General features: G+C 38.2%; 1 protein-coding gene across 1 annotated transcript; it reads left to right on the top strand.

The window, feature by feature from the left end:
• Positions 1-7,307: 7,307 nt before the first annotated feature.
• On the top strand, positions 7,308-10,982 carry LOC116198796 (plasmodesmata-located protein 6-like). Its single transcript, XM_031529035.1, has 6 exons — positions 7,308-7,366; positions 7,498-7,891; positions 7,990-8,352; positions 9,778-9,900; positions 10,488-10,540; positions 10,674-10,982. Exons 2-5 carry the CDS (start codon positions 7,519-7,521, stop codon positions 10,496-10,498), a joined length of 870 nt encoding a protein of 289 aa, XP_031384895.1. The 5' UTR covers positions 7,308-7,366; positions 7,498-7,518; the 3' UTR covers positions 10,499-10,540; positions 10,674-10,982.
• Positions 10,983-11,237: the final 255 nt, after the last annotated feature.

Below are 11,237 nucleotides of genomic sequence, written 5' to 3'. Positions count from 1 at the left end.
TTCGAGAGTTGGCCGCTAGCACTGCTGATCTCAAAGACTTGTCGACGAAGTCGGTGTAAATACCGATAGAAGCGTCACGCTTGGGGCGCTTAGTCGATAATTTAAAAGATTTCATATACACTTTATCTTCTCCTATTCTTCTACTAGGTCTTGGGATCTAGTTTCACGAGTAGAAAAATTTGAATTTGTCATTCTTCTATCTTTCCGTAGACCCCGTGAAACTAGCAATTATTATTATTATCATCAAACATAGTATTTTAATTAATGTGATTCGAATTTGAGTACTATCAAGTTATAATTGGTATTTTGTTTCATAATTTAGTTTATAGTCTTTTTTTTCCGAGCCTAAATGAGCCCGAACTCAAGCCTAAGCCCGAGCTAAGCCTGAACCCGAGCCCAAGCCCGACTTTTCTACTTAGCTTGGCCTATGGTTGTCAGAATCGCGATTCGAATCGTAAAATCGTACGATTCTACGATTCAAGGGAGGTCGCCGATTCAGATTCTACGGGGTGAGTCGGAATTGTAAAATCGCGCTGGAATCGCGCTCTAAGTCGGGGAATCGCAGAATCGGGCCGATTCTGTGATTCCACGTTCAGGCCCAATTCGGCCCAAGCCCGGGCCAGGAAGCGGGCCGAAGCCCAGACCCGAAATCCTCTCCCTTCCGCCCGCCCTTTCTTTCTTCTTCCCCGTCGGATGAACCCTAATTTCTCCCTCATTCCAGTTCGATTGCTTCTACGAAATCTTCGACGAAATCTTCCATTGCTTCTACGAGATTCGACTGACGGTCCACCACTTGCTTCTTCCGAGTCTCCGACAAGCTAGCTTGTCCACCTTCGGAGCTTCCATCCACCTCCTCCGGTTGGCAGAGTTGCGGTTACCGATTTGTGCACTCATCATTCGTCCGTGTTGATGTTTCAGCTGAAGATGCAAGCGACCGCACCTTGTACTGTGAAAGGAAGTATAGGGTATGGGTATGGGCTTCAGAGGTCAACAGGCTTGTCTAGTTTTGGATGGAGAGGATGTCCAGAGTTGAGGAGTACTAGGCATATTGATAAGGTCAGCTGCAGGGGATTGCGTCTCATTTCGGGCTCAATGGGGCCAGAGCTTGCACGTGCTAGAAGCGGCATCGACAGTCTCTTTAGGTCCTCTGCCAAGTCTAGATCAGTCAAATCCCAAGCCTCGGGTGCGTTTCTCTGTTTGTATTATATAAACCTTGTGATGTTCGTCTTTCGCTTGCTTGCTGTTTTCTTGATTCTTTCTCAAGCCAGAGTTAGGCATGCTGTTGTCATATAACAATTTAAGTTCCATTCAGCTTCTATTCCTTTACCTTTAGTTTGGGTCAATCGTAGCTTTCATATGCTACCACCCACATCAATGCTTCAGTAATTGCTTGTACTGTGGAAGGACCCCCACTCTAGAAACTTTAGCTAATTAGCTATAGTATGAAAATGCTGCATTTCTATGTTGTGGATGGAGCCTGTGAGTGTGAACAATCTCAGATTTGAAACGGCAGTGATGGGTAGTACTGTTTTCATTCAGAAGTTCCTTGAATCAAAGTTTCTGGGAGTTCATGTTCTCGTTTGTTTTGATTGTTTTGAAAGTTCTGATGCTTTCCGTCAGATGGAATGTGGTTTATCCTGTCCAGAACTATATTATTGTGTATTGTTCTGCTATGAGATGCATAAAATCTTGTTGATAGCACCCTCTCTCTGTTTAGTATATTTTTAAAGGGTTTATATATCCTTGTTGTGAATGATGAGTTTGGCCACTGTTATTGATCCAAAGTTTTTGCATTCTCTCAGGCCACTGTCTTAATTGATTCTCCTTACAAGAAAATAGGAGTTGCTTATATAGCTAAAGAGCTGCTTCCCAGGTACCTTGTATGATGATGATGTAGGTGATGATGAAAATTTGGATGAGATTTGATATGGTTGTTTATTTTATGTTATGAGCTATGACATATGTTATGAACTTTTTATTTCGGGAATTTGAGTTATGATTTGAATTTTGGACCTTAAATTTCGGTAATTTTTAATGATATTTTGTGTTTTTATGATTTATTGTTGATTTGTTGATTTGTGGTCTTTATTTGAATGAACAAGAATTGATTTTTTTGCTCATGAAAGTATGTTACATATATATATATATATGTTTTTTTTAATTATAGGTAGAATCTTACGATTCGCGATTCGAATCGCGATTCACGATTCTACGACCCTCGACCGATTCTAGGTAGAATCGCGATTCTGACAACCTTGCCTTGGCCCATTGGCCAAGTCTCACACGAGTCGAGCCCAAGCCCTCGATTTGTATGACGAGCTGAGCTCAAGCTTAGACTTTAAGGCTCGATCGAGCTCAAGTCCAAGCTTGAGTCTAAGAAAAGTCTGATGAGCCCAAGCTTGAACCTTGTATATTCGAGCTCGGCTTGGCTCATTTACACCCTAGTGAGGATGAAAATGAATTGGATCCTTAGTTGCTTGGATATTGAGAAATTTCTTTTTCGAAAAGTTTCGATTCGGTCCAAATTCGTGAAACCAAACCGAACCAAAAAGCAAAATATATTTCTTAGGAAAATTGCCCAAAAATTACGAATTACCGTGTATATATATGAGGGAAAGTTTCATGAACTACACTTCAACTTTACTTTCCTTCACAAATCTGTGATTTTTCAGTTTTTTCGTTCATTTTCGCTAGCCTAGTAAACGGAATGCAAATACGTGTACGTCCATTAAAAATTACAAATAAAATAATATAAAATGCATAAAAATTTTAAAAATTTAGAAAAATGGAAAAATTAATATAAAGAAATAGAAAAATCAGAAAAATTTATAAAATTTCAACAAAAAGTCGGGTAAGAAATAAAAATAAATACTTTGAAAAATTTAGGGAAATGAAAAAGAAATTCAAAAAATTACAGAAAGATCACTTAAAAAAGTGCGTAAGTGAGGATGAATTTGTTTAATAAAAACAAAATGTAAGTGACTTGACTTAATGAATAAGTAAAAAATGTGCTAAATGAGTAAGTAAATGAAAATTTACTTATTCACTTGGTAAATTTTAGCTTATTTGCTCAGTTGGAGGACTTTTCATCGGTTTTTGCACCGATACCCCTAAATGTTTACAAAGTTTAAATTAGTCCATCCGACTTTTAGAGTGAGAAAGGGAGAGAGAGAAGAGAGCGGGGAGGGCCAAGAGTGACGAAGAAGGGCAGTGGTGGCCATTGATTCCGGCCACCACCGCCATAATTGAAGTAACCGGTGATGTCAAGGGTTGTGGACGACCATGCCTAGGCGATGGTGGCTGGGAACGGTGCCACCATAGTCGAGTATTAAAGTTCGACTCCCCTCGAATCGAAGAGGGAGACGAGGGTCGAACCCTGATACCCGAGCGGTGGTGGACCCAATCCCAGCCACCACCGCCTAGGCGAGGTCGCTGGCGACCCTTAACGTTGTCGGTGACCTCGATTATGGCGGTGGTGGCCGGAATTGACAGCCACCACCACCCACTTCCCCTATAGATCGTTATTTGCTCTTTTTTTAAAAAAAAATTCGATTTTTCATATTTTCAAAAATGATAAAAAATAATATTATATTAAAAGTTGGGTCAAAAGTGAAAAGAAAGAAAATAGTGGGATGACATGTAAGTACTACATCGAAAATGCTAATTTTTCAACACTTCAACTTATCGAACAATTTTGACTGCATTTTATTTACTGGAACGACTTGTAATTTACTTAAAGTTAAACTATTTACTATAATTTTGAGTGATTTACTTGTATAATGAAACTATTTTTAGAACGATTGCACTTTAAATCTTACCTTTATATGTAATTATTGGAATATACCCACCATGCCTCATTGTACAGCCAGATGGCACGGTGAAGCGACTTTACCTCTTTAGTATTTTATTTTATTTTATTTTACATGTTTGGCTGGACCTAGAATCCTTTCCCAAGAAAATCAGCTGACTAGGTATAATGAAAAGGATCAGACTAATCATTGCAATGTCGACCTATTAATTCTCAGACATTACCCTCATAGTTAGTTAATAATCCCATATGTTTAAATAATGAGCGTTTCTACGATAATACCGGGTCACCGTAATCTCAGCGTTCCCGTCTTGAATATGTGTGGAACTCGCGTCCCATTCACCCATTCAATGGCTGAAGATGCAGGGTCACGATGACCCCATGTCCTCTTAGAATTTTTTTCGAATAATTTGTGCCAACATGATATCGTATAGTATATGTAATTGCGTGCTAACTTATATATATATATATATATATATATAACCTGATTTACTGATGAAGGTTGACATCTCAATACTAGCAACATGTCCTGGTGGGTTTAAGATAAAAGAGAAAAACCTAAATTGACCGCTCCGCTATAAAAGAGGCAAGTGTGTAGACGCAACCGACAATGATTTTTTCATAATCTTTTTCTTTTACATGATGTCAGAATCTAGAGCCGAACTTCTTCTATTGGGTGTTTATGGTTAATTATTCATTCTTTCAGGGGCTCGGAAGAATGATAAAAATTATGCATTTAGTATGTGTATACAACTTTCAAATATGAAAGAAGATAAGAAATTTAAGCGATGCATTTTTTATTAATTGAGTTTGATGAGTTACAATCTCTAAATTGATTATTGTAAGTATAAAAGAAATCCTCTAATTCTTTTGGTTTCTCCTAAATGCCGTTAAGAGGGGTTTTGGTCACTTGATCTTGAAACATATATAGCGATTAGTCTTCAATTTGCTGTCTTTGATTTGGTGTTTTCGTGTGTGCTTGATTTGAACGATTACGAAGCTCGCCGGGCTCGGTGACTCAGCTGCCGTTCTTCGCGTTTTTTCTTTGAATGCAAAGCGCTCTTGAGATCTTGAGACCTTTGATCTTCTAGCATTCTTTTAATTTGTGGAACACTAGTTCGTCTCCTTTAGTTTCCCTGCAGCGCTATCCAAATGGAGCTCCTATTTATAAGTGTAGAGGAGAGAGCCATAAATCCTTGCACCCACGTCTCATTGGTCCATCCAAATTTCTTACTTGACTAGGAATATCCGTTTTGCTTTTAGGATGATACTTGTTAATTTTGCTTAAGAACATCTCTTAATTGCTCTTGATTGATCAGGACTAGCGTACATGACTCTTAACACATTCGATTGATTAGGATTTTCATACATTTATATTCTTGATAAATTCGAACTTAGAGAAGATTATGTTATTATTTTAAGAAAATATTCCATTTCTTACTATTAAAATAATTAATTCTTTTATAATAATAAATTATTTTGATTAATTATTAATTTATAAAAGGATGAAGGTGGCATCTTGCAATTTGTTTGAATTTTAGGTGCCTACAGTATGTCCTTAGTTATAAATTATTAAAAAATTTCATGTAAGTTGATCAATCAACTATATACCAAACGCGGTTGAAATGAATCATTACAAATGTTGATCTTGCCTTAAGGCACATTATCCTCAATTAGTAACACCAGATGTTCCAATAAAGAAGGAACACAGAGAACATAATGCACTAACATACTATCATCTTGGCGCAGTCATGCAATTGGACGCCGGGAGAGATTTACAAAGACTTATATCGATGATTAGGCAGCTACGTATATGATGATGTGTGGATAATGCATATTTTCCCAGTTATTAGAAAACACAATCGATGACCCCTCCTTCAAGAATTTTCTGTTGCTTTCTTTTCTTTTCTTTTTTTTTTTTATGTAAAACTATTGGTATCCTCTGCGGCTCTACCTATGAGCTAGATTAGTTTCGTTCCAACATTGACTTAATCCTGACCATTAAGTGCTTATGATGATCTTGCCTCAAGGCATTATCTTCAATTAGTACCACCAGATGTTCCAATAAAGAAGGAACACAGAGAACATAATGCATTAACATACTATCATCTTCGCGCAGTCATGCAATAGGACGCCGGGAGAGATTTACAAAGACTTATATCGATGATTAGGCAGCTACGTGTATGATGATGTGTGGATAATGCATATTTTTCAGTTATTATAAAACACAATCGATGACCCCTCCTTCAAGAATTTTCTGTTGCTTTTTTTTTAATGTAAAACTATTGGTATCCTCTGTGGCTCTACCTTATTAGCTAGATTAGTTTTGTTCCGACGTCAGCTTAATCCTGACCATTAAGTGCTTATGGTGAATTCTTTTAGAATTTTGCATGCTACAACATTTTAGTTGAACGATTACCTCCTTAACGTAGGAAAAATTTTAAAATTTTATAAAAAAATCTAGTAAAATTTTTCATTTTTGTCACAAAATTATCTTGCTTCGCCTTTTTGATTTGCGGTTATAGCCTTTCTTTACCTTTCTCTGTTCTCGCCCTCTGGGATTGAATTCCTGTATTTCGTTGTTAGGACATGTAGCGATTGAAACGACTAGTCAATTATGTCTGTGTATTGCGCAGGCCATTAAATTAAATAAATTCTAAAACACTTTAATAATTTATATTGGATGCATAAATTTAAGCAAAAAAATTTCAATAATTTATGTACACATTAATGAGGGAATAAAATTAGAATTTTTTTTGTAAGATATTTGGAAAATCTAGAATTTATTAATGCGGGGAACTCCAAGAAACGGGCAATCACAAATTGAGGATTGCCTAAGAAGTCAACGTGGAAACCTCAGCAAATAGGACAATCTTGTCGTAGAGTCTACACACACACACACATATATATATATATATATGTATATCATTTTCCTTCTCAGACTTGGGTCTACTATGTTAGAAGTTTAATTCACCGAAAAAAAAGAATTTAGAAAATCTTGAAAACGAAAAATGGAAATGGAAGAAAAACGGGGAAAAGGGTATTGCAATTTGCAAAGGAGAGTACTCGATGCAGTTCCATCTCCTTTCATTCTTCTTGCTTTATAAAAAAAAATCAATATATTTATTTTTTTAAAAAAATCTTTGACTAGGAAAAATGTACTAGTACGATGAAAGTGAAAAAGCGCAGCCAAACGTTGCGGGTCTATGCAAAATTGCAAAGTACATGCCCCTAGAGGGTTCTTACTTGTTATCTCACACTCACACTACTGTAGCCAATTCGATAGGGCCTTATCGGCATAGTAGCAGTCTTCCCAATTTTCAGAATGCACCATATGATATTCATAAGATCATAGGTCTCAACTAGTTCAAGTTTGAGTCAGGTCAGCCCACTAAAAACTCTTTCAATTGTAAATTTTTCAATTCACAATATTTAAACTTAAGATTTTTCCTAAAATCTTCGGAACCAATCCAGATTGATATTTTATATATTATAGTAGATCTGCAGGACGACCAGATAGTGGAATCGGACGACGGACAAGTGAGAAGACATAGTGGGGTTGGATCTTACTCAACAGACAGTTAATTAGGAACCTACTGGGAACCAAAGTGCATGATCAAGAGCACTCATCAGTCGGTCTATATGAACATAAAGAATCTGTTTTGATTCCATATTCCATTAATTTGCAGGAAGGGATCTTTGTCTCAAACATGACTCTCTCGGTTCCCTCTCTCTCGCTTCTCTTCCCTTTGATCACCGTCTTGGTTTGCGCTCTCCTATCGCCATCAACGTCCGACACAAACTCCTTGGTGTACGTTGGCTGCTCCCAGTTCAAGTACTCTGTCGGGTCATCCTACGAGAGCAGCATCAACAACCTCCTCACCTCTCTCGTCAACTCCGCAAACTCTGCCCCCTACAACAACTTCACCATGACAGGGTCAACAGCAGAAGACACAGTCTCCGGCTTCTACCAGTGCCGGGGAGACCTCAGCCCTTCCTCCTGCTTCAGCTGTGTCTCCAAAGCAGTCTCCCAACTCGGTACCTTCTGCGTGAAGTCAACTGGTGGTGCTGTGCAGCTTCAAGGTCTGTTTGCCCTTCCTAATTCCTGGTAACGGGCGTCAGGTTATATAATCCGGTACTGCACTTTGGGCTGTTATCTAATCCGTAACTTCATCGGACAGGTTGCCTCATGAAGTATGACAACACAACCTTCTTAGGAGTGGAGGACAAGTCTGTGCTGTTCAAGAGATGTGGACCAATGGTCGGGTATGCCACGGATTTGATGACGAGGCATGATGCAGTGTTGGGCTACATAGGCACCGACGATGGCACCTACAAGCCTTATCGGTTCAGTGCCTCCGGGAGTGTCCAGGCAGAGGCACAGTGCGTACAAGACCTCAATCAAGGTGAGTGCCAAGACTGCATGACAGAGGCAATCAGACAGCTGAAAACAGAGTGCGGGGGCGCCAAGTGGGGCAACATGTTCTTGGCCAAGTGCTATGCTCGATTTTGGGATGGCGGCGATCCATCAGGAGGCAGAAATGGTAAGCGGCTTCGGCACTCCGCGCTGCAGTCCATATTTCAATTGTGCTTCGAGCTTTGTGTGATCTCGGCAACATGCGGATACGTATGGCCGAATTTATGATATCTTCTTTGGTAGTCCTAAGTTTTCCCATCGCTTGTTCTCCCCAGCATGAGACTATGGATTCTAAGATATGTGCAGAATATATCGAGTGTAAGTTGAATTGTTAAGGTATTTCTGATATGTGTGTGTTTATGGTCTGATTAGCTGCTTCCAAGCTAATTAGGTACATCCAAGTCGAAGTAGCTTCATTGATGGCATAAAAAATCCAACTATTTCAAACTGAACTTTTGGGGCCTGCGTTCTCTCAAAGGTACAACCCCTCATAAAAACCGAGAAGACGGTTGTCCCCCTCTTCATCTCCTGAGGGCCTCCTCCTTTCTCCTTGGTAGAACCCTGCAAGGCAAACGGGGTCCTGAGGGTGTGCTCCAAGATTACCCTTCCGATGCTTAAGTCAGCTCTGAGTTTGTAGAGGGAAAAGAATATCTGAGGGCGCTGGGGAGGAGAAAAGAGATAGGAACTGACTTAAGCATTGGAGAGGTAATTCCAGGGCACACTCTCGGGACCCGTTTGCGTTGCGGGGCTCTACCAAGGAGAAAGGAGGAGGCTCTCAGGAGGTAAAGAGAGGGGACGACCAAAAGCCTACCTATTCTCGGGTTTCTGAGAGCTGCACCTCTAAGAACTAAGCCGCAGAAGTTTAGTTCGAAATAGCCGAATTTTTTCTGTATCATACATAATTCAGTTGAAAAGCCGAGGTCACCTGTATAGATTCGAACTAAATGTGATCAAAATTTCAATCACACTAACACTAGAAAAGCTACTAGCTAGGGTACAGGTATAGAAAGGAATTAAAGATGGCATTCACTTTAATTTAAAGTTCTTGCTTTAGCATCTTAAATTGTTTCTCGACCAGATGGGATGCACTTGTTAGAATAAAAGCATCATTTTTGAGGAATCTGATTGGCATTAAATGACACAATTATTGAGACCTCTCGTGGTGTATAATAAATTTGTGTAATCATCCAATTCCAGAAAGCTAAGTGAGCATCTTGCATTCACTGACATGATAAAATTTGTTAAGTGCTCCAGCTACCGGAGTGGGGATGAAGTCGGGCTAAGTCCAGAGCTAGACCCCTCAATAGAACCGAAAGAGAAAACGAATAATAACGATGAGAAAATTTTATTTGTGTCAAAAGAAAAATCAGAACTTATTTTGAAGATCATATTTGAAACTCTCCAACCCATTATCCATAAAAATGAAAATGTTTTGAACACATGAAGCACAGAGATCGATCTACAAATATGTCATCAAATTAAGAAAGCATGACATGTTATTAAATGGCTCTATCTAACTACTGTTTTATCTTTTTCTTTTTTTCGAATGTAGGTTCTGATAAGGAGGAAGAGACTCAGAAGACAGTGATAATTCTAGTAGTGCTCATTGTCGCGGCTGCGGTGGTCACCGTATTACTTTCTCTATTCCAAGCCTTAACGTGTCAAAAAGCGAAAGGTATATTTTCTCCGTTCTCTAGTTCTTTAATAGATGTTCGTCTCTTTTCTCGGCCACCTTCGTCCTCTGAACTATGTGAAATGCCATCGCGAGCCTCTCAACTACCTTAGTGCACCCGTCAGGAGCTATTATTGTTTTGAATGTTATCTTGGACATTAATTTTATTATTGAGCGTTGAGAATTTCAAATGATTAAAAAGATGTAAGTTAAAATTGTTGAATTTCACTACCTAATAACTAAACTTTTGGCTGGATATAAATCCAGCTACTTACAAGACTAGCGAAAATTTGACATTTGTCTCCCAAAGAATTCAACTTTCTTGCCCATAAACTTGCTACTTGGGTCTCACTTTAAAAACACTATGTGCCGGTCTATATCTAGTTATCAATAAATGTATTTACTTATGTTAGGAGCATAAGGATAGTAAGTCCCTACTCTAAACCATGGGATACCGATGTTACTAAGCAGGAGATGACGATGAATTCACCATTTTCAGACACATACACAAACACATATATATGTAAGATTGGATCACGTAAACTGACTAATATAATGCTTACATTATTCCTTGCTTCTGAATGTTTTAGGCGGGAAATAAAATTGAAGCCTGTGGGAATGCCAGGAGCAAAAGCAATATCAGGTTTGGATTTATTTATTTACTTTTTTTTCATGAATATATCATGTTTGAATTACTTCTCAACACAATTAGGTTTGATTCCACTTTTGCTTTCCGGATTCGGCCTTTTCCTTTAATTAATTCGCTTTATTTTCAGAGAAAAAGAGCAAAGGGTGAAAGCATGACAGATGCATCACAGTTTGGGAACATCAAGACATCAATGCACCGTTTAAGTTCACGTAAAAAAATAGAAAAAGTATCTGAAGAGTTGCAAAAAAGGAAGATGGAATCTTTTAGAGACAGTAGGTGTATATATATACTCACTTTTCCTGATGATTTTGTGGATAGAGTTGCACATATGTTTATGTTCTGGCAAAGTGCTTTTCTTTTTCCAAAGTCGTATTTGTATAGTTCAACGATGTGCTATGTACATAATTAAAAAGAGAAAAGCAAAAGTTGTGTGTGACTTGAAGTATCATGTTTCTTTTTTAATTACTCCCTCTCGATATTGCGTTTTCTCTCGAAAATAAAGAGTTACATGGGGGAACAATTCCTTAAGTTTTCAACTTTGGATTTAATTTGAAAGCCTTTTTTTTCCCTTTAAACCATGACAAGAAAAATTAGTTTTCGTGGTGAAATCAAGAGATTCTATTTCTGATCAGTGAATTTTTTATTGAGAAATTAAATTGCAAATTCAATGTGTTTATATTTTCAATAAATT

Source organism: Punica granatum, chromosome 3 (genome assembly GCF_007655135.1).
Source record: "Punica granatum isolate Tunisia-2019 chromosome 3, ASM765513v2, whole genome shotgun sequence".
Taxonomy (NCBI): domain Eukaryota; kingdom Viridiplantae; phylum Streptophyta; class Magnoliopsida; order Myrtales; family Lythraceae; genus Punica; species Punica granatum.
Note: the sequence above shows the minus strand (reverse complement) of the source record. Positions and strands in the feature narration are given on the sequence as shown.

What these genes read in the sequence shown, in the direction of transcription:
- LOC116198796 (XM_031529035.1), top strand. Translation starts at nt 7,519, where the DNA reads ATGACTCTCTCGGTTCCCTCTCTCTCGCTTCTCTTCCCTTTGATCACC. An exon ending in TGGTGCTGTGCAGCTTCAAG is followed by an intron (nt 7,892 to 7,989) that starts GTCTGTTTGCCC and finishes TTCATCGGACAG; the next exon opens with GTTGCCTCATGAAGTATGAC. An exon ending in TCCATCAGGAGGCAGAAATG is followed by an intron (nt 8,353 to 9,777) that starts GTAAGCGGCTTC and finishes TTTCGAATGTAG; the next exon opens with GTTCTGATAAGGAGGAAGAG.